The following is a 22,080-nucleotide window of genomic DNA, read 5'->3' as shown; positions in this document are numbered from 1 at the left end:
TTGCATTCTCAGCCAGAAAACTTTCAAACATCCACATGGAACAATGTACTTGTTACATTTCTCATAACATTTGTACATTACATAATGTATTTCCTGCATTATTTCAATGATTTCATTCGGATTCACTTCACTTTCAACATTTTCTTTCACAGTGAGTAGAAGCCACATTACATCTAGCATTAGATGAAAGTAACACTTTATTGCATTGTCCTGTCTTCTATTTACAAGTCCAGATGTTAATTTCTGCATGGCCTTTGCAGGTAACTCAGTAAACTTCAAAAATGAGTCTTTGTACATCAAAAGATTTGCATTTCCTTCATTATCACTTGATTTATTCACTCCAACTCTGTGAATCTTGGAATGTCTGTGTATGGTGAGTAAATCTATGATATACTTGTGTATTTCATTGATATTTGATGCTGAATTGTCTGATAATAGACAATCTTCTGCTTGTCTGTGATAATTCATTGCAATCGAATAGAAAACTTTGAAGATTTAGTCAAAATGTCAATAAGAAACGCGTTTTCCTTTCAATGTAGCATTATTATTCTGTAGGAAGATGTTTTGACTAATGTAGAAAGCAAAAACTTGGTAATTTCTTCTTGTACAACTGACATTTCATGATATATCAATAAATAAGTTGAATTTGTATCAAATCCTTGAAAATTTTTATATTTTACGCAATAATAACACTTCAGGAAGTAAAAACAAGTCATATTTTGTTAGAAATCATCTTTATTTCTTATTTTTTAAGTTAAAGTAAAAAAAAATACAAAACATCACCACTTTCAACAGAGTTTAACCAACTTATCATAACTCTGCCTCAAATGATTATCAAACCCTTGCCCTCTGTTACACTCCAACACAGAAATCTCTTCACGAATCTTCCCTAACAATTCCTTCACAACATCCCCAACAATCTTCACAAGCACATACATCATCTGAAAATACTGATTAGTACTAAACGCCAAGTGTTTCTTCACCACACTCATCAAACTCTCACAAAAAACAGCACGAATCTCATTGTGTGCACCCCTCAACGCCGCCAACTTCTTAACAATATCAATCACAATAACTTTGTGATTCTTAAACATGTAAACTTCATACAAAGCCAACAGGAACCTCCTTGCAAACATAACAATCATCATCTTCTTACAATTCACACCCTCAAACAAAAAATCATCAAGAATAGTATTAATTGTATTCAGGGCTTTGAAAACTGTCTCATCACCAATGTGTCTTGATCTGTTTAACTCAAAAAACTCACTTGCAAGCTTTTTAAACACAAACTCACATAAAAATTCATTATTTGTGATTTTTACAACTACTGTTGGCTTGCTACTGAAATGTGGAATGTATCTCAGTGTTAAATCTTTGATTAGACGCTCCAGATAAGGATCTGCTTCCTGTGTGTTGAGTTGCCACAGCGCAATCATGAATAAATGCCATGTTTTCTCAACAAAACACAAAAAACTTGGTTTTGAGCCTCGTAGAACCTCTACAGGCAACAGAAACTGATCAATAAACGTTGATAAATAACAAGTGGCTGCTGTTCTTATGTATAAAACATCTCCACGTGCATGGAAGACCAGTGCCATGTTTGTATAAACATTTAAGTTTAAATTCTTAGCGAAAAACTTCTCGCTGTCTTTCAAGCAAGATAAAAGTGTTTTTGTGTCAATAGCATACAAAATTCTTTCAAAAGGTGATTGATCTTCATCTGTATTGTTTTGTATACGCATTAATTGTAAGATTTCATTAGTTAAACATTGATTTTCAACGCCTATGAAACTCGACAAGAACCAAGCCTTTAACGTGAGAAATTCACGTTTTTCTGATGATGTAAACGTTGATTTCCTCCTCAAAGTCATAAAAAACGACATCATTACATCACCAGGAACTATTTCACTTACAAAATGTTCAACTACATTATCCAATCCTTCAGAATGAGCAATAATTAACCCGCAAACAGTTCCGATGATTGATTGATTCATTGTTAAGCGTTTCAATGTGTATAAAACATGCGTAACAAACACGTTTTGATACTCGTACCAAACACCAGCATCAACTGTACGATCAATAATCATAGTTAAAGTGTTCAGAAGACTGATAAGTTCATTCTGTGAGCAAGATTTGAGGTAATTCTCTAACCACGCACCGATTAACAGTGATTGTTTGAGTGTTAAATCATCAACACGAAAAAATGATGATAAATTGTTGACGAAAAGTGTTACAAGTGAATAACTATTGCGGTTTCGTGAAGATTCTTCAAGGAATGTGTTGAATACTGTGTGGACTTGTGTGATTGCACGTTGATTGTCCAAATGTTGCTTCATCTGTGGGAATAAATATAATTTTAATGAAAACAAAATGGCGTTTGTAAAATAAGCGTTTTTAAAGGATATTTACCATGAAAATATAAATATTCCATGTTTCTGAGGTGTTTTGTTTGTTTATAGGAAGGTCTTTCAGTAGACCAAGGAATTTCTGTGTGGTTTCATCGAAATTGACAGCTCCCAGCGCAAAAAACAGCAAAGCAAGATTATGTAAGCCTTGTGAGCTTAACTTTTGGAACTTTATAGGCGGAAACTTCGTGTAAACTCTTCCTTTGAACTTGTTCCAATGATGTGGATGTCTTAACAAGTGTTTTCTTAGCATTCTTAAAAAGATTAAGTAACCATTTTGTTTATTTGCATCACCAAATGTGTTTTCATGTTCTATTTCTTGTAAAATTACAGAAAACTGACGTAAATCAACGATATCTTCAAGTGTTTTGTTGTAATAATCCCAGGTGAGGTAATAGAACTCCAGTTTTCCATAACTCAACCACAAATCACTGATTAAACTCTCGATATGCTTCAAAATGTTGAATAATTTGCTTTTTTCGCAGTTTTTCATCAATAAACTCCATTTATTATTAAAAAATTCAACGTTTTCTTGTATCCTATGGCAGTGTGAGCCTATAAATGTACCATCTCTTGAATAACACTGTAATTCCGCCAAGAATTTCAGCGTAGACAACGAAAATTCTTCATTGTAGCATACCATTGATGAATTAAACGCTTCCCAGAAGGAAATACTCAATTCTTCACAGAATAATTGCATTCTCAGCCAGAAAACCTTCAAACATCCACATGGAACAATATACTTGTTACATTTCTCATAACATTTGTACATAACATAATGTATTTCCTGCATTATTTCAATGATTTCATTCGGATTCACTTTACTTTCAACATTTTCTTTCACAGTGAGAAAAAGCCACATTACATCTAGCATTAGATGAAAGTAACTCTTTATTGCATTGTCCTGTCTTCTATTTACAAGCCCAGATGTTAATTTCTGCATGGCATTTGCAGGTAACTCAGTAAACTTCAAAAATAAGTCTTTGTACATCAAAAGATTTGCATTTCCTTCATTATCACTTGATTTATTCACTCCAACTCTGTGAATCTTGGAATGTCTGTGTATAGTGAGTAAATCTATGATATACTTGTGTATTTCATTGATATTTGATGCTGAATTGTCTGATAATAGACAATCTTCAGCTTGTCTGTGATATTTCATTGCAATTGAATAGAAATCCTTGGAGATTTTATCAAAATGTCGATAGCAAAAGCGTTTTCCTTTCAATGTAGCATATTTATCTTGTAGAGGAGTCTTTTGAGAATCATTTGTGGCAAATAAGTAGTTAATTTCTTCCCTTACAGCTGGTATTTCTTCATCTTCTGTATTCTCAATAAGTCGGTCGAATCTTTGACAAATACTCAAAGATGTGTACATTTTGAAGAATGGCAATGCTTGGAGATGAAATATGAGTTAATTTCTTGCTAAAACAAATTATATTTTATTGTAAATTACTTGTATTTATTAGCAACAATTGTAGGAAGATGTTTAGGGTACAGTTGAAAGCAAAAACTTGGTAATTTCTTCGTTTAGAAATGACATTTCTTGTTTTTGTTAGAAAATAGTTGAATTTGTGTCAAATACTCAAATATATAAACATTTTACACAATAACAACACTTCAGGAAGTAATCACATCCAACTTTTATTAAAAACAAGTCATATTTTGTTAAAATTCATCTTTACTTCTTATTTTTTAAGTTGCAGTAAAAAAAATACAAAACATCATGACTTTCAACAGAGTTTAACCAACTTATCATAACTCTGCCTCAAATGATTATCAAACCCTTGCCCCCTGTTACACTCCAACACAGAAATCTCTTCACGAATCCTCCCTAACAATTCTTTCACAACATCCCCAACAATCTTCACAAGCACATACATCATCTGAAAATACTGATTAGTACTAAACGCCAAGTGTTTCTTCACCACACTCATCAAACTCTCAGTAAAAACAGCACGAATCTCATGATGTGCACCCCTCAACGCTGCCAACTTCTTAACAATATCAATAACAATAACTTTGTGATTCTTAAACATGTAAACTTCATACAAAGCCAACAAGAACCTCCTTGCAAACATAACAATCATCTTCTTCTTACAATTCACACCCTCAAACAAAAAATCATCCAAAATTGTATTAATTGTATTCAGGGCTTTGAAAACTGTTTCATCACCAATGTGTCTTGATCTGTTCAACTCAAAAAACTCACTTGCAAGCTTTTTAAACACAAATTCACATAAAAATTCATTATTTGTAAGTTTTACAACAACAGTTGGCTTGCTACAGAAATGTGGAATGTATCTCAGTGTTAAATCTTTGATTAAACGCTCCAAGTAAGGATCTGTTTCCTGTGTGTTGAGTTGCCACAGCGCAATCATGAATAAATGCCATGTTTTCTCAACATATGACAGAAAACTTGGTTTTGAACCACGTAGAACCTCAACAGGCAACAGAAACTGATCAATAAACGTTGATAAATAACAAGTGGCTGCTGTTCTTATATATAAAACATCTCCACGTGCATGGAAGACCAGCGCCATGTTTGTGTAAACATTTAAGTTTAAATTCTTAGCGAAAAACTTCTCAGAGTCTTTCAAACAAGATAAAAGTGTTTTTGAGTCAATCGCATACAAAATCCTTTCAAAAGGTGATTGATCTTCATCTGTATTGTTTTGTAAACGCATTAATTGTAATATTTCGTTAGTTAAACATTGATTTTCAACGCCAATGAAACTCGACAAGAACCAAGCCTTTAACGTGAGAAATTCACGTTTTTCTGATGATGTAAACGTGGATTTCCTCCTCAAAGTCATAAAAAACGACATCATTACATCACCAGGAACTGTTTCACTGACAAAATGTTCAACTATATTATCCAATCCTTCAGAATGAGCAATAATCAATCCGCAAACAGTTCCGATGATTGATTGATTGATTGTTAAACGTTTCAATGTGTATAAAACATGTGTAACAAACACGTTTTGATACTCGTACCAGACTCCTGCATCAACTGTACGATCAATAATCATTGTTAAAGTGTTCAGAAGACTAATAAGTTCATTCTGTGAGCAAAATTTGAGGTAATTCTCTAACCACGCACCGATTAACAGTGATTGTTTGAGTGTTAAATCATCACAACGAAAGAATGATGATAGATTGTTGGCGAAAAGTGTTACAAGTGAATAACTATTACGATTTCGTGATGATTCTTCCAGGAATGTGTTGAATACTGTGTGGACTGGTGTGAGTGCACGTTGATTGTCCAAATGTTGCTTCATCTGTGGGAATAGATGTAATATTAATGGAAACAAAATGGCGTTTGTAAAATAATCGTTTTTAAAGGATATTTACCATAAAAATGTAGATATTCCATGTTTCTGGAGTGTTTTGTTTGTTTACAGGAAGGTCTTTTAATAGTCCAAGGAATTTCTGTGTGGTTTCATCGAAATTGACAGCTCCCAGCGCAAAAAACAGCAGAGCAAGATTATGTAAGCCTTGTGAGCTTAATTTCTGGAACTTTACAGGCGGAAATTTCGTGTAAACTCTTCCTTTGAACTTGTTCCAATGATGTGGATGTCTTAATAAGTGTTTCCTGAGCATTCTTAAGAAGATTAAGTAACCATTTTGTTGCTTTGTATCGCCAAATGTGTTATTATGCTCTATTTCTTGTAAAATCACTGGAAACGTGCGTAATTCAATGATTTCTTCAAGTGTTTTGTTGTAATAATCCCAGGTGAGGTAATAGAACTCTAGTTTTCCGTAACTCAGCCATAAATCACTGATTAAACTCTCAATGTGCTTCAAAATGTTGAATAATTTACTTTTTTCACAGTTTTTCATCAATAAACTCCATTTAGTATTAAAAAACTCAACGTTTTCTTGTATCCTATGGCAGTGTGAGCCTATAAATGTACCATCTCTTGAATAACACTGTAATTCCGCCAAGAATTTCAGCGTAGACAACGAAAATTCTTCATTGTAGCATACCATTGATGAATTAAACGCTTCCCAGAAGGAAATACTCAATTCTTCACAGAATAATTGCATTCTCAGCCAGAAAACCTTCAAACATCCACATGGAACAATATACTTGTTGCATTTCTCATAACATTTGTACATAACATAATGTATTTCCTGCATTATTTCAATGATTTCATTCGCATTCACTTTACTTTCAACATTTTCCTTCACAGTGAGAAGCAGCCACATTACATCTAGCATTAGATGAAAGTAACTCTTTATTGCATTGTCCTGTCTTTTATTTACAAGTCCAGATGTTAATTTCTGCATGGCATTTGCAGGTAACTCAGTAAACTTTAAAAATGAGTCTTTGTACATCAAAAGATTTGCATTTCCTTCATTATCGGTTGATTTATTCACTCCAACTCTGTGAATCTTGGAATGTCTGTGTATAGTGAGTAAATCTATGATATACTTGTGTATTTCAGTGATATTTGATGCTGAATTGTCTGATAATAGACAATCTTCAGCTTGTCTGTGATATTTCATTGCAATTGAATAGAAAACTTTGGAGATTTTGTCAAAATGTCGATAGCAAAAGCGTTTGCCTTTCAATGTGGCATATTTATCTTGTAGAGGAGTCTTTTGAGAATCATTTGTGGGAAATAAGTAGTTAATTTCTTCTCTTACAGCTGGTATTTCTTCATCTTCTGTGTTTTCTATAAGACGGTTGAATCTTTGACAAATACTCAAAGATGTGTACATTTTGAGAGGTGGCAATGCTTGGAGATGAAATTAGAGTTAATTTCTTGCTAAAACAAATAATATTTTATTGTTAATTACTTATATTTATTAGTTTTTAATTAAATTTACTGGTAAAAGAAGAACCTGTTGAGTAGAGGTTATAAAAAGTGCAAAAAGGTTACTTAAAACTACTTTTAAGCCACTTTTATGACTTAAACTATATAAAAGGGAATAAAATCTAGGTACATTAACATTTATTTATTGTTGGGAACAAAGGAATAAGCTGTAAATTAAGGAAATAATTTGTTGCTGAAGAATAACGCAAGTTAAACATGTGCAACCTCACGCCATCTATTTATTCACATTTTATTACAGAAAAACCTTTTATAAACTTGTAAAAACAAATAAACTTAATAATAAAACATTAATAAACAATAAATAATGTTTATTTCTTAATTAAACCGCATAAAAGACGCAAAAACAAAGTTTATTCATTAAATATTAATTTCAATACAGCTAGCGCCATCTACCGGCACTTTTCATGAACCAATCACAAGATACAAAAATGTCACTTTCACTGACAAGGTGCTATAACATCCAGTGATATCAAAGTGATATTTGATACAAAAAAACGTTTCATATCATTGCTAAATGTTGACCTATCACTAAAGTCACGCGTCGCACGTACTATTCACACACGCATAATCCCCAGCGTCGTGCATGCAATTCGCGCATTGCTCGTGTCGCGTCACTTCCACCACGTCAGTGCGCTCGCCGACCGTGTTTTGGTTCGTCACGTTTTCCGCGACGAAAATCGCATCCTCATCGAAATTACACCTCACACACCTTGCACCAATAAACCAGCTACCTAGTCCCACTCAGGGATAAGCGATTACACAAGCGGACACGTCTAGAAGTCAATTTTCCCAACCATCAACTGTCAAAAAAGTAAGTTGATCATTACGTCTAATTAACGACGTTAATTAGCGGTGGAATTTAATTGTCTAGTGTGTTAACTCAAGGGTGGTTCATCCCGAAGCGGTGAGTTTTTGTTTTGTCAACGTGGATTGATTCCAAATGCTTTTTTTCTGCTTTTTTCTGTGAGCTGCGAATGTCATACTCAAATGTGATTGTTTTAAGGGGTTTTTAACCTGCTGCGCGCCGAGAAAGTGAAGTAATTGTACTAACAAAGCTTTGACACACACTCTGCTGCTTGCTGGTGATGGCCGGGAAGAAGTCGCGGTCGCAGCGCACGCACCATCAGCCCGTAACACCGCCGGCAATGCTTTCGAATGGGCCTGCCACACAGGATGCGGCTGCAGGAAGTGTTATGCCTGGTGCTGGTGGTGCCCAAGCTGCAGGTGTTGGTGGCAATGGCCGGCAGCGGTCTGCCGACGAGCTGGCGCTGCTCACCAAGCAACAGCTGCAGGTTGAATGTCGCAAACGCGGCCAGAAAACTTCCGGGACGAAAGTCGAATTGGTAACTAACAAATCTAACAAGCAATTAATACAATTAATCGTGTATTAGTAGTGTTAGTTGTGTTATTAGCTGGTAGTGATTTGATTATTGCTAGTTTTGGTGATTTTCTTTTAGATTTGCTTTGTTTATTGTTATCACGCGTGTGTGGGTGGAACAATACACAATGCGTTTGTGGTTTTGATTGTATTTTAATAGGTTTCTTATCTACAGATGGGAAATTGGTAATGTGTTGTTAAATTTGTTTGTACCTACGACTTTTTATTTAATTTTTTTTCTTTATTTTATCGCAAATTGACATTTTTTCATTTAAAATTTGTTTTTATTGCATGTTGCATGTTGAATGCGCATGCGTAGGTTAATTAAATGTTAATATGGTGATAGAGTGTTTAATTAGCTTTTATTTTACGTATAATTTATTAAAATTCAAGTATGGGGAGCAAAGTTATGCGAAAAATAAGAAAATTTGTCAAGTTTTGTACAAATTGTAATTTTGCGGCTTTACTACAGCAAATTGCGCATGCGTAACTTAATTAAACACTGATATGGTGATAGAGTGTTTAATTAGCTTTTGTTTTATGCGAAATTTATTAAAATCCGTGCATGGAGAGGGAAGTTATGTGAAAAATAAGAAAATTTGTCGAGTAGGTATAAGTTGTGACTTTGCGACTGTACTACAGCTAATCGCGCATGCGTAACTTGATAAAACATTCAGATGGTGATAGAGTGTTTAATTAGCTTTTATTTTATGTATAATTTATTAAACTTCAAGCATGGGGAGCAAAGTTATACGAAAAATACGAAAATTTGTTGAGTTGGGTACGAATTCTGACTTTGCGGCTGTACTACAGTGAGTTGCGCATGCGTAACTTAATTAAACATAGATATAGTGATAGAGTATTTAATTAGCTTTTATTTTCTGTATAATTTATTAAAATCCGTGAATGGGGAGAAAAGTTATGCGAAAAATAAGAAAATTTGTCGAGTAGGTATAAGTTGTGACTTTGCGACTGTACTACAGCTAATTGCGCATGCGTAACTTATTGAAACATTCATATAGTGATAGAGTGTTTAATTAGCTTTTATTTTATGTATACTTTATTAAAATCCGTGAATGGGGAGAAAAGTTATGCGAAAAACAAGAAAATTTGTTGTGTACGTTACAAATTGTGACTTTGCGGCTTGACTACAGCAAATTGCGCATGCGTAACTTAATGAAACATTAATATAGTGATAGAGGATGTAATTAGCTTTTGTTGTATGTAAAATTTATTAAAATCCGTGCATGGGGAGGAAAGTTATGGGAAAAATAAGAAAATTGGTTGAGTTGGGTACAAATTTTGACTTAGCGGCTTTACTACAGCAAATTGCGCATGCGTAACTTACTGAAACTTATATTATGTGTTAGCAGGAATAATTTATCTTTAATTTAGTCCAAAATTTATTCAAATCGGAGCATAGACACAAAAGATATTCAAGTTTAAAGTAAAAACAACCTAATTTTCTGTTAAAACATTGAAAAGTGCAAAAAACATCACAAAAATTAACATGAATCAACTTTGACATCATTTTCTTTGTATACTCTGCACATAAATCTTACTTTCTAACGCATAGAAACTCAAACTTAATGATTTCCTCTCAAATATTCATTTTTTTGTGTGCATTTGTGCAATTTGTAGGTGAAAGTCAGTTGCACTACGATTTGAAAGTTAATCTCAGCCTCCAATTCCCAATAATTCCTCCCACTGCGCGTTAAGTGAGCGTAATTTCTCTCAAGATCAACTGTATCTTGCGCTACAACAAGTCTCATTCAACTTTAATAATCTCTAGAGTACCCAATACACAATAAGTTTCATTCCAACTCAAACTCAAACGAAAGTAATTACTATTAGTTTTTATGCTTGTTATCTATTGAATTTAAATAAGTTTTTCGTGTATTCCATGTAAAATTTGCATATTTGTCATGTTGGAAGGCTTTGTATCACTACCCATCGCTGCGAAAGCACACATGTTGTATTCGTTTGTGAGTAATTAATGTAATTTCGATGATATTTAATTGTTTCCGATTGTTTTAGTTGCAACGCCTGGGCCACAAGATGGCGAGCAAACGCAACACCGGCTCACTGCTGCCGCCGCCAGCCAATGGCACGCAGGTCGTCCCCAGAGACAAACCGGACTTTACATCGGCAACCAGCAAGGCACAAAAACTACGCGAACGTGAAGAGCGTGAGTCCTACGTGCTGTGGAAGCGGCCATTGGGTACAATCGAGTATTTCACCAAGGAAACATTGATTTTACTCTACACATATGGCAAACAGTACGTATTCCATCTTAATTTCTTAAAAATTTAATTAAAAATATGTTATTTTAGGACATTACAATATAAAAAACTAGTTTTATTATGTATATCATTAATTGCTGGGGCAGTGATGCTTGTACGAACAGCAGGACCTCATCAGCAGTTTGTCACACACTTCTACGCCAAGATTCTTTGGTGCTGCTATTGGATAGGCCTGGGGATTTTATCCTCTGTGGGTTTGGGCACTGGACTGCACACGTTTCTTTTGTACCTGGGGCCGCACATCGCTAAAGTAACTTTGGCTGCCTATGAATGCGGATCGTTGGATTTTCCGGAGCCGCCATATCCTGATGAGTAAGCTATTTTTTAATAAAATTTTATGTAGATTTAATAAATTTTTGATTTTTTAAAGGATTATTTGTCCGGAGAATGTTTCTGGGTCGATAGCAGTGACGATATTCTCGATAATGTCGAAAGTAAGACTGGAAGCGATGTGTTGGGGGGCTGGGACAGCCCTCGGGGAGTTACCGCCATATTTTATGGCTAGAGCAGCAAGACTTTCAGGGTAATAACCTCAAAATTTACTAATTTTTTATTAGAAATTTATTTATTTATTTTTTATATTAAAGAATTGATCCGGATGATGAAGACGATGATCTCGCTGAATTTGAAGAACTACAAAAGAAGAGAAAAGAAGATCTCACACTAATGGAACGTGGTAAATTATTTGTGGAACACGTGGTGCAGAGAGTTGGATTTTTCGGTATTTTAGCATGCGCAAGCGTAAGTTCCGCCGCCATTTTAACTTCCACAAACAAAAACAAAAAAATAATAATTTTTTATATTTTAGATCCCTAATCCACTCTTTGACCTTGCTGGAATAACCTGTGGACATTTCCTGGTGCCATTCTGGACGTTTTTCGGCGCTACGCTCATTGGCAAAGCCATTATCAAGATGCACATCCAGAAACTCTTCGTGATTGTCGCCTTTGACGAGACACTCATCGCCACCGCTCTCTCGTGGCTCACGTCGATACCTGTCGTCGGCAGCAAGTTGCAAACACCCTTCAAGAACTTCCTCGACGACCAGAAGAGCAAATTGCACGCTGGGTCATCCACTGGTGGTGCTTCTGCGCACACCGCTGAGAAAGGATCGTTATTGGGCGCCATTTTTGAGAAGTTTGTCTTTGCCATGATTGTATACTTTGTCGTGTCGATTGTGAATTCGCTCGCGCAGAGCCATCACAAGCGATTGGCGAAGCGCCGCGGCACTAAGGCCAGTAAAGATTAGCACTGAGTGTCGCGCGAAACCGAAACCAACCTAACCTAAATATATTTACATTCGTAGACGTAAGTAGGTAAATTTTTCTACAATGAGAGGGGACACGGATTATGAAAACGGTTATTTCCAGAAAAAGACAAGAAAATGTTTTCAAAAATTGTTTTTGTGTTTCCATGTCGTCCGAGCGAGGTTATTGCCAAAGTTTTTTGCGTCAAAATTGTTTTAAAATGTTTTATGAAGTCAACAATGATGAAATCAATGTTTGGCTTTGTAGATAGAAGATTATTTAGTCCAATCTGATTTATTTATATTGTTTTGATGAGCACTTTGTGAGTGTTTGTGTTTGCCAGCGGATTATTAATTAATTACTCATTTACCATGGTTAGCTATGAATTAAATGACAAGTCGATGTGCGTGCATGTGTAAAAATACCACTTAGGTGTGTGTCTGTGGTGTGAGCGTGCGGTTGTGCGTAAATTACGAATTTTCTAGACGTGCTAGAAGTCTAGACGATGATATTTGGCGAATTGTTGATATGATCATATTACGAATATTGATAGAGACAAATTACAATGTTCTTATGGATGTACCAAGTTGCTAATTACAACAATTGGACTGTTTCCTAGATAATTTGGGAGAAAATATCAGGTTCATGTTGGAGGAGAGTTTTCAACGGGATTTGTTTTGATGTGATTACATTTTGCTCAATTTGCGATTCACGATCATTCATGATGTTTTTTTTTCTCTCGACGCCCATTTTCAGACTATTTTGTGATTTAAGCTTGTGGATATACAAGTACCAATTTATTGTTATGATTAATGTCCTTTACCAAGTGATTTTGTTCGATTTGATTCGGATTATGTGCAAAATTAAACAAATCAAACTGATGGTTGTAGATTGTGGTGAATTTTTGTTTATTTTTATTTATTATTTGTTTAAATTGCGGTACTACTATTTGTAGCATTCATAGATGGCACTAGGATGCACTAAAAATCATAAAATCGAGTTGTACGGTTTATTTTTATATTTATCGGCAAACGTGGCCAAGAGAATAGTTTTGTACACAATGCTGTTATCAGCGATTCGATATAAACAACTTTTTTATCGCAGGTGTTCCGCGCGCTGTCTCCTCGCGCCGCATCTACTTGCTAGCATGCAGCGTAAGTCTAATTTGGTTTTGATCGCTTGTATCTCTTGTCTATTGCAATTCGCGTCGTGTGCTATCGACGCGCCGGCCTTGCGCGCCTCTTGCTTTCTTATCTTATACTGTCGCGTCGTTGTTTACGCAGTTTCAGCATGCACAATCGGTGAAGTGCAGCCAGTTTCGTGCCGATCGTTGGTTAATCCAGTCGTGTTTTGAGAGACTTTTATCGTGTTTATTCGGACTTCAAGTTTCTAACTTTGTGTACTCGAAGATCAATCGACTATTTATTTGTACTTTGCGACTATAGTAATTTGTTTAATGTTCGGAAATGCCGGTTAGTGGATTTGATAACATTCTTCATTCTTCACTCGGCGTTGTGTTCGGTGTCGGTTGCTAAATTAATCGGATATATATCGCCCCCATGTTGATTCTCATCATTAAGAAAGATCCATCAGACTCGTGTAAGTATCTTTTAACGAAACAGCACAGCACATATTGTTTATTTTGTGTTGATTGTTAATTATAACATAATTCAATTGTATGCAATATTGTTATTTTAATTTATGTTTTCGTTTAGTTACAGCACTCGTTGTACTCGGCTGTCCGATAAGCTGTATCCTGGTAAGTTTATAATTCAATTATATTTTTCGGTTAAATTTACATTTGGCTGTTTATAAACAAGTTTCTATTTACCACGTAACGCGAGATAAATTGAAAGTTGTGTGTATAGGCACTAGTACTTGTTGCGGTAGGAATTGTGGTTTTTGTGATATAACACGCGAACGCGGTATCAAAATAGGTTTGAAATAATTTCCCCAGATGCAGAATTTATTCCTGTATCTCCCTGTATAAATTATTATTGCGAGAAAATTCCGTAACGCGAGTTATAGCCAAAGTTATGTGTATACGCAGTAGTACTCGTTGCGCTTGGAATTGTGGTTTTTTTGATATAACACGCGAACGCGGTATCAAAATAGGTTTGAAATAATTTCCCCAGATGCAGAATTTATTCCTGTATCTCCCTGTATAAATTATTATTGCGAGAAAATTCCGTAACGCGAGTTATAGCCAAAGTTATGTGTATACGCAGTAGTACTCATTGCGCTGATTGTGGTTTTGATATATAACACGCGAACGGTATCAAAATAGGTTTGAAATAATTTTCCCCAGATGCAGAATTTATTCCTGTATCTCCCTGTATAAGTGTATTGCGAGAAAATTCCGTAACGCGAGTTATAGCCAAAGTTATGTGTATACGCAGTAGTACTCGTTGCGCTTGGAATTGTGGTTTTTTTGATATAACACGCGAACGCGGTATCAAAATAGGTTTGAAATAATTTCCCCAGATGCAGAATTTATTCCTGTATCTCCCTGTATAAATTATTATTGCGAGAAAATTCCGTAACGCGAGTTATAGCCAAAGTTATGTGTATACGCAGTAGTACTCGTTGCGCTTGGAATTGTGGTTTTTTTGATATAACACGCAATTGCCAGTATCAAATAAGTTGTCATTTCCCCAGATGCAGAATTTATTCCTGTATCTCCCTGTATAAATTATTGTGCGAAAATTCCGTAACGCGAGTTATAGCCAAAGAAGTTATGTATACGCAGTAGTACTTTCGTTGCGCTTGGAATTGTGGTTTTGTGATATAACACGCAGACGCGGTATCAAAATAAGGTTTTGAAATAATTTCCCAGATGCAGAATTTATTTCCTGTATCTCCTGTATAATTATTATTGCGAGAAAATTCCGTAACGCGAGTTATAGCCAAAGTTATGTGTATACGCAGTAGTACTCGTTGCGCTTGGAATTGTGGTTTTTTGATATAACACGCGAACGCGGTATCACAATAGGTTTGAAATAATTTCCCCAGATGCACAATTTATTCCTGTATCTCCCTGTATTAATTATTATCGCGAGAAAATTCCGTAACGCGAGTTATATTGATAGTTGTGTGTATACGCAGTAGGTCTCGTTGCGTTTGGAATTGTAGGTGCTGCGATGCGGTGTAAACAATAAAAACATGCGATACACAGCGCATGTGTCTCGCGCATCGTTTCTTCACGCCGCATCAACTTGCACTTGCTGCATGCAGCAAATTCTAGTTTAGTTTTGATCGCATGTATCGTGCAATTTGCGCAAATTGACGCGCCGGTTTGGCGCACCTCTTGCTTTCTTATCATATACTGTCGCGTCGTTGCTGGCTCAGCTACGGCTTGCGCTATCGTTGGAATGCAGCTAGTTTCGTGCCGGTTGCTTGTTGATCGAGACGTGTTTCTCGCGGTTCGTATCTTTTATTATCTAAATTTGCATTACACTCAATCAACAATTGACTGTTTAATTATAATTTGCGTGTATAGTGTGTTATAATGTGTTAATAAATATTTGCGCGTGTAGTGTTCATAAATGCTAGTTTATTTTTATCGTGTTTAATGTGCATATAGTCACAAAAATGGCCGCGGTACTCTTCTAACACGGCGGATTGCGGAGTTGTTCGTTGTTGTTGTTCATTAATACGCGCATTCTTGGATTAAACTACGTTGGATTTGAATTCAATTTTGTACCGGGTCACCCTATGGCGTTTTCCTTAATTTTGAGAATCTTTTGCAGTTGGTTAAGTAAAAATCTATTTAAACATTGTTGCACACAAAACGTGTTGTATTGGAACGTATTTTTCCGATGCATCAATGTAATATTATATCACGTGAAATGTATTAAATTGTTTTCTTTTCATTACAGCACTTGCCGTGCCTTGTAGCCATCTAGCCTCTGCATGGGTAAGTTTAACAATCAATTATAGTTTTTCTACAATACATGCGTCTAATATTTGTGTGCATGTATGTTGTTTTTTTATCTTGTTCCACTTGCGTGTAGCAAAATGTTTGTCTTTGTTGTAGTTGCGTGCTCTACGGATACGTCACAGAACAAAATTTTTTGTTTTCTCTTTATTTTCTGATAGTGCAAGAGCGCATGTTTATAATGCACTTCTGAACCCCCGAGAAATTCGGTTGTGACAGCCTCAAAATAGCCCCCAAAGTTTGCCCTTTTCTTGCAATTTTCAAAACACACTGTGGAAAACTGGTCATATCTCGGGAACCCTTTGCAATAATTAAGTTTTTTCTTCATTTTATGGTAGAGAAAGAGTGCATGTTTAAGATGCACCCCTAAATCTCTGCGAAATTCGGTCGGAACTGCCTCAAAATGGCCCCCAAAATTAGCACATTTTCTTTGCAATTTAAACGCGGTGGAAAACTGGCCATATCTCGAGGAACCCTTTGCAATAATTAAGTTTTCTTCATTTTATGTAATTTGAAAAGAGTGCATGTTAAAAGATGCACCCCTAAATCTCTGCGAAATTCGGTCGGAACTGCCTCAAAATGGCCCCCAAAATTAGCATTTTCTTGCAATTTTCAAAACACGCGGTGGAAAACTGGCCATATCTCGGGAACCCTTTGCAATAATTAAGTTTTTTCTTCATTTTATGGTAGAGAGTGCATGTTTAAGATGCACCTAAATCTCTGCGAAATTCGGTCGGAACTGCCTCAAATGGCTAAAATTAGCATTTTTCTTGCAATTTTTCAAAACACGCGGTGAAAACTGGCCAACCCTTATCTCGGGAACCCTTTGCAATAATTAAGTTTTTCTTCTCATTTTATGAGAATTTGAGAGAAAGAGTGCATGTTTAGATGCACCCCTAAATCTCTGCGAAATTCGGTCGGAACTGCCTCAAAATGGCCCCAAAATTGATTAGCATTTTCTTGCAATTTTCAAAACACGGTGGAAACTGGCCGCTATCTCGGGAACCCTTTGCAATAATTAAGTTTTTTCTTCATTTTATGGTAGAGAGTGCATGTTTAAGATGCACCCCTAAATCTCTGAAATTCGGTCGGAACTTTGCCTCAAAATGGCCCCAAAATTAGCATTTTCTTGCAATTTTCAAAACACGCAGTGGAAAACTGGCCATATCTCAGGAACCCTTTGCAATGGTAAGTTTTTTCTTCATTTTTATGGTAGAAAAGAGTGCATGTTTAAGATGCACCCCTAAATCTCTGCAGTCGGTCGGAACTGCCTCAAAATGGCCCCAAAATTAGCATTTTTCTTGCAATTTTCAAAACACGCGGTGGAAAACTGGCCACACATATCTCGGAACCCTTTGCAATGAGTAAGTTTTTTCTTCATTTTATGGTAGAGAGTGCATGTTTAGATGCACCTAAATCTCTACGAAATTCGGTCGGAACTTTGCCTCAAATGGCCTTTAAAATTAGCATTTTCTTTGCAATTTTCAAAACACGCGGTGAAAACTGTAGCCGTATCTCAGGAACCCTTTGCAATAATTAAGTTTTTCTTCATTTTATGGTAGAGAAAGAGTGCATGTTTAAGGTCACCCCTAAATCTCTACGAAATTCGGTCGGAACGCTGCCTCAAATGGCCCCAAAATTAGCATTTTCTTTCAATTTTCAAAACACGCGGTGGAAAACTGGTAGCCCTTATCTCAGGAACCCTTTGCAATAATTAAGTTTTTCTTCATTTTTATGGTAGAGAAAGGAAGTGCATGTTTAAGATGCACCCTAAATCTCTGCGAAATTCGGTCGGAACTTTGCCTCAAAGTAAGCCCCAAAATTAGCATTTTCTTGCAATTTTCAAAACACGCAGTGGAAAACTGGCCATATCTCAGGAACCCTTTGCAATAATTAAGTTTTTTCTTCATTTTATGGTAGAGAGTGCATGTTTGAATGCACCTAAATCTCTGCGAAATTCGGTCGGAACTGCCTCAAAATGGCCTTTAAAATTAGCATTTTTTCTTGCAATTTTCAAAACACGCAGTGGAAAACTGGCCATATCTCGGGAACCCTTTGCAATAATTAAGTTTTTCTTCATTTTATGGTAAGAAAGAGTGCATGTTTAAGATGCACTAAATCTCTGCAGAATTTCGGTCGGAACTGCCTCAAATATTTAAATTAGCATTTTCTTGCAATTTTCAAAACTTACGCAGTGGAGAAGCGGCATATCTCAGGAACCCTTTGCAATAATTAAGTTTTTCTTCTGTTTATGGTAGAGAAAGAGTGCATGTTTAAGTGCACCCCTAAATCTCTGAAATTCGGTCGGAACGCTGCCTCAAAATAGCCCCCAAAATTAGCATTTTTCTTGCAATTTCTAAAGACTTACGCGGTGGAAACTGGCCATATCTCGGAACCCTTTGCAATAATTAAGTTTTCTTCATTTTATGGTGAGAGAAGGTGCATGTTTAAGATGCACTAAATCTACGAAATTCGGTCGGAACTGCCTCAAAATGGCCCCAAAATTAGCATTTTCTTGCAATTTTCAAAACGCGGTGGAGAAAACTGGCCATATCTCAGGAACCCTTTGCAATAATTAAGTTTTTCTTCATTTTATGGTAGAGAGTGCATGTTTAAGGTACCCCTAAATCTCTGCAATTCGGCGGTCGGAACTGCCTCGAAATGGCCCCAAAATTAGCATTTTCTTGCAATTTCAAAACACGCGGTGAAAACTGGCCATATCTCGGAACCCTTTGCACAATAATTAAGTTTTCTTCTTTTTATGGTAGAAAGAGTGCATGTTTAAGATGCACCTAAATCTCTGAAAATTCGGTCGGAACTGCCTCAAAATGGCCCCCAAAATTAGCATTTTTCTTTTTGATTTTCAAAACACGCGGTGGAAAACTGGCCATATCTCGGGAACCCTTTGCAACCATTAAGACTTCATTTTATGGTAGAAGAGTGCATGTTTAAGATGCCCTAAACAAATCTCTACGGGGAATTCACGGTCGGAACTGCTCAAAAATGGCCCCAAAGAGTAGCGCATTTTTCTTGCATTTTAAAACACACGGTGGAAAAACTGGCCATATCTCAGGGAACCCTTTGCAATAGTAAGTTTTTCTTCATTTATGGTAGAGAAAGAGTGCATGTTTAAGATGCTGCACCCCTAAATCTGCGAAATTCGGTCCGGAACTGCCTCAAAATGGCCTTTAAAATTAGGCGATTTTTCTTGCAATTTTCAAAACACGCGGTGGAAAACTGGCTATCTGGGAACCCTTTTGCAGAGTAAGTTTTTTCTTCATTTTTATGGTAGAGAAAGAGATTCTCTTTAAGATGCTCACCCCTAAATCCTACGAAATTCAGTCGCGGAACTGCCTCAAATGGCCCCAAGTTAGACATTTTCTTGCAATTTTCAAAACACACTTGCGGTGGAAACTGGCCATATCCTCAGGAACCCTTTGCGATAATTTAGTTTTTCTTCATTTTAATGGTAGAGAGTGCATCTTTAAGATGCACCCTAAATATCCTGCGAAATTCAGTCGGAACTGCCTCAAAATAGCCCCAAAAGTTAGGCATTTTCTTTGCAATTATCAAAACACGCGGTGGAAAACTGGCCATATCTCAGGAACCCTTTGCGATAATTTAGTTTTCTTCATTTTATGTAGTAGAGAAGAGTGCATCTTTAAGATGCACCCCGAAATCTACGAAATTCAGCCCGGAACTGCCTCAAAATGGCCCCAAAGTTAGGCATTTTCTTTTAATTATGAAAACACACCCGGTGGAAAACTGGCCTTATCTCAGGAACCCTTTGCGATAATTTAGGAGTTTTTCTTCATTTTATGGTAGAGAAAAGGTGCATCTTTAAGATCTCACCCCCAAAATCTCTGCAAAGAAATTCGGCCCGGAACTGCCTCAAAATGGCCCCAAAGTTAGGCATTTTCTTCTTGCAATTATGAAAACACTTGAAGTGGAAAACTGGCCATATCTCAGGAACCCTTTGCGATAATTTAGTTTTTCTTCATTTATGGTAGAGAAAGAGTGCATCTTTAAGATGCACCCCAAAATCTCTGCGAAATTCGGCGGAACTGCCTCAAAATGGCCTTTAAAGTTAGGCATTTTCTTGCAATTATGAAAACACGCGGTGGAAAACTGGCCATATCTCGGGAACCCTTTGCGATAATTTAGTTTTTTCTTCATTTTATGGTAGAGAAAGAGTGCATGTTTAAGATGCACCCCAAAATCTCTGCGAAATTCGGCGGAACTGCCTCAAAAATGGCCCACAAAAGTTAGGCATTTTCTTGCAGTGAAAACGCATGATTGGAAAGGCTTGGCCATATCTCCCGGGAACCCTTTGCGTGTTGGTTTTTCTTCATTTTATGGTAGAGAAAGAGTGCATGTTTAAGATGCACCCCTGAATCCCTGCGAAATTCAGTCGGAACTGCCTCAAAATGGCCCCCAAAGTTAGGCATTTTCTTGTAATTTTCAAAACACGCGGTGGAAAACTGGCCATATCTCGGATTTTTTGGACTATTTTTAAGGACTATTTTTTGCTTGTTTTAGGGATTTTGCACCTGAGTCTGACATCGTAGAAGGACCATTCTTGCATCAGATTGTAAGTATTTAATTTCTTTATCATTGCCTAAATAACTTCTATAATTATGTCTTAAATTCACCCCCAAAATTGCATATTTATGTTCAAAAAACTATTTTTTTAATGGTTTTAGGGATTTTGCACCTGAATCTGACATCGTAGAAGGACCATTTTTGCCTCAGATTGTAAGTATTTAATTTCTTTATCATTTTCATAATTAACTCTTGTGATTATCTCACAAATTGACCCCCAAAATTGCATTTTTATGTTCAAAGGATTAATTTTTGCTTGTTTTAGGGATTTCGCACCTGACTCTAACATCGTAGAAGGACCATTCTTGCATCAGATTGTAATTATTAAATTTCCTTATCTTAAATAACTTTTGTGATTGTTACACAAATTGACTCCCAAAATGTATGCTTGTCTGTTTTCTTTAATAAAGTATATTTTAAAGTTTTTCTAATTAAAATTATTTCTGTTATTTCTACCCGATCACATATTTAACGATCCCTTAAAACATTTATTTTGAAAAGTGCGTACTAGTGCCATCTATCAATTAGAAACTACAACAACCGAAAATTTTTGAGCTTCGGTCCGTCGCCACCAGGGCGGCACATTTACTAGTTTCCGCCAAAGACTTTATCCAGCCTCCTCAGCTTTCTGCGATCCTAATATTCAATCCTTATTTTGTCGACTCTGAGAGGCAAAATGACACAAAATTTGGACTCGAAACAGTCGAAACTCAGGTTTTGGTATTCGGATCGCAGAAAGTGTAAGGAGGCTGATAGAGGTTTGGTGCCACATCAAGGGCGGGTAAAATTAATGTTTAAAAATGTTTTTCAGCAAGTGCAGCTTCTGTATAATTGGAATTTTTAAATTCTGTTTTCGGATTCTACATCGACTATTTAATGTAATTATTTTCTTATCATTTACCATTTAGGCCTTATTTGCAATTTTAATTAAAAAATTGTTTTTTACATGCCAATAGGGCCTTAATCAATAAGTGTGTTACTAGTTTCCGATTTAGAATTTAATCTACTTTCAGATTCCTAAAGCAGAATTGAAAAATTCCAATTATTACAGAAGCTGTATTTGGTGAAAAAAGATTTCATCATAAAAAAGGCAAAACATTTTTCTTTTTTATGTCGAATGTTGTTTTCATTAAAATTGCAAATAGGGCCTAAACGATTAGTACTAACAAAAAAAGTTACTAAAATAATCGATGTAGAATTAAAATATGAATCATAATCCGAAAACAGAATTTCAAAATTCCAATTTTTAATTTTCAACATAAAAAAGAGAAATCTTTTGCCTTTTTTATAACAAAATCTTTTCTTTAAAAATTTTTTGTGCCCATTTCTTCGTTTTGAGATAAATATGCCATCTTGTCTAGAAT

General features: G+C 35.9%; 3 protein-coding genes and 1 long non-coding RNA gene across 8 annotated transcripts; 2 read left to right on the top strand and 2 right to left on the bottom strand.

Annotated features, from left to right (window-relative positions):
• Nucleotides 1-788: 788 nt before the first annotated feature.
• LOC135803350 (protein MMS22-like) lies at nt 789-3,783 on the bottom strand. The gene is made up of 2 exons (XM_065316944.1): nt 2,410-3,783; nt 789-2,336 (listed from the first exon to the last, which is right to left on the bottom strand). Exons 1-2 carry the CDS (start codon nt 3,781-3,783, stop codon nt 789-791), a joined length of 2,922 nt encoding a protein of 973 aa, XP_065173016.1.
• Nucleotides 3,784-4,033: 250 nt separating this feature from the next.
• LOC135803269 (protein MMS22-like) lies at nt 4,034-7,379 on the bottom strand. 2 transcript variants are annotated; one of them, XM_065316864.1, is made up of 3 exons: nt 7,242-7,379; nt 5,760-7,180; nt 4,034-5,686 (listed from the first exon to the last, which is right to left on the bottom strand). In XM_065316864.1, the coding sequence occupies exons 2-3, from the start codon at nt 7,131-7,133 to the stop codon at nt 4,139-4,141; spliced, it is 2,922 nt and encodes a 973-aa protein (XP_065172936.1). In that variant the 5' UTR covers nt 7,134-7,180; nt 7,242-7,379; the 3' UTR covers nt 4,034-4,138. The 2 variants fall into 2 exon arrangements, with proteins under 2 accessions (XP_065172936.1, XP_065172937.1); XM_065316865.1 differs by having other exon boundaries at nt 5,760-7,176; nt 7,242-7,280.
• A 285-nt stretch (nt 7,380-7,664) lies between these two features.
• LOC135801135 (vacuole membrane protein 1-like) lies at nt 7,665-13,058 on the top strand. Of its 4 annotated transcripts, none has more exons than XM_065314506.1 (7): nt 7,665-8,060; nt 8,253-8,592; nt 10,665-10,906; nt 10,961-11,242; nt 11,301-11,453; nt 11,518-11,671; nt 11,739-13,058. In XM_065314506.1, exons 2-7 carry the CDS (start codon nt 8,335-8,337, stop codon nt 12,177-12,179), a joined length of 1,530 nt encoding a protein of 509 aa, XP_065170578.1. In that variant the 5' UTR covers nt 7,665-8,060; nt 8,253-8,334; the 3' UTR covers nt 12,180-13,058. The 4 variants fall into 4 exon arrangements, with proteins under 4 accessions (XP_065170578.1, XP_065170601.1, XP_065170592.1 ...); XM_065314529.1 differs by lacking the exon at nt 8,253-8,592 and adding an exon at nt 8,121-8,153 and having other exon boundaries at nt 7,667-8,060; XM_065314520.1 differs by lacking the exon at nt 8,253-8,592 and having other exon boundaries at nt 7,667-8,060.
• A 209-nt stretch (nt 13,059-13,267) lies between these two features.
• Nucleotides 13,268-21,140, top strand: LOC135803285 (uncharacterized). Its single transcript, XR_010550782.1, has 6 exons — nt 13,268-13,776; nt 13,893-13,936; nt 16,056-16,093; nt 20,654-20,705; nt 20,818-20,869; nt 20,982-21,140. It is a non-coding gene; the product is annotated as an uncharacterized lncRNA (long non-coding RNA).
• Nucleotides 21,141-22,080: the final 940 nt, after the last annotated feature.

The sequence above is a fragment of the Atheta coriaria genome, unplaced genomic scaffold, assembly GCF_025399875.1.
Source record: "Atheta coriaria isolate IRGN ID8LTWV9N9 unplaced genomic scaffold, Caltech_Dcor_3.1 hic_scaffold_2_pilon, whole genome shotgun sequence".
NCBI classification, from domain to species: domain Eukaryota; kingdom Metazoa; phylum Arthropoda; class Insecta; order Coleoptera; family Staphylinidae; genus Dalotia; species Dalotia coriaria.
Note: the sequence above shows the minus strand (reverse complement) of the source record. Positions and strands in the feature narration are given on the sequence as shown.

Bases quoted from the DNA above. Each gene is read 5' to 3' on its own strand.
- LOC135803350 (XM_065316944.1), bottom strand. From the start codon at position 3,783: ATGTACACATCTTTGAGTATTTGTCAAAGATTCGACCGACTTATTGAG. The intron at 2,337-2,409 runs GTAAATATCCTT...TTATTCCCACAG, and splicing joins GGAATATTTATATTTTCATG to ATGAAGCAACATTTGGACAA.
- LOC135803269 (XM_065316864.1), bottom strand. From the start codon at position 7,133: ATGTACACATCTTTGAGTATTTGTCAAAGATTCAACCGTCTTATAGAA. The intron at 5,687-5,759 runs GTAAATATCCTT...CTATTCCCACAG, and splicing joins GGAATATCTACATTTTTATG to ATGAAGCAACATTTGGACAA.
- LOC135801135 (XM_065314506.1), top strand. From the start codon at position 8,335: ATGGCCGGGAAGAAGTCGCGGTCGCAGCGCACGCACCATCAGCCCGTA. The intron at 10,907-10,960 runs GTACGTATTCCA...ATGTTATTTTAG, and splicing joins CTCTACACATATGGCAAACA to GACATTACAATATAAAAAAC. The intron at 11,243-11,300 runs GTAAGCTATTTT...GATTTTTTAAAG, and splicing joins GAGCCGCCATATCCTGATGA to GATTATTTGTCCGGAGAATG.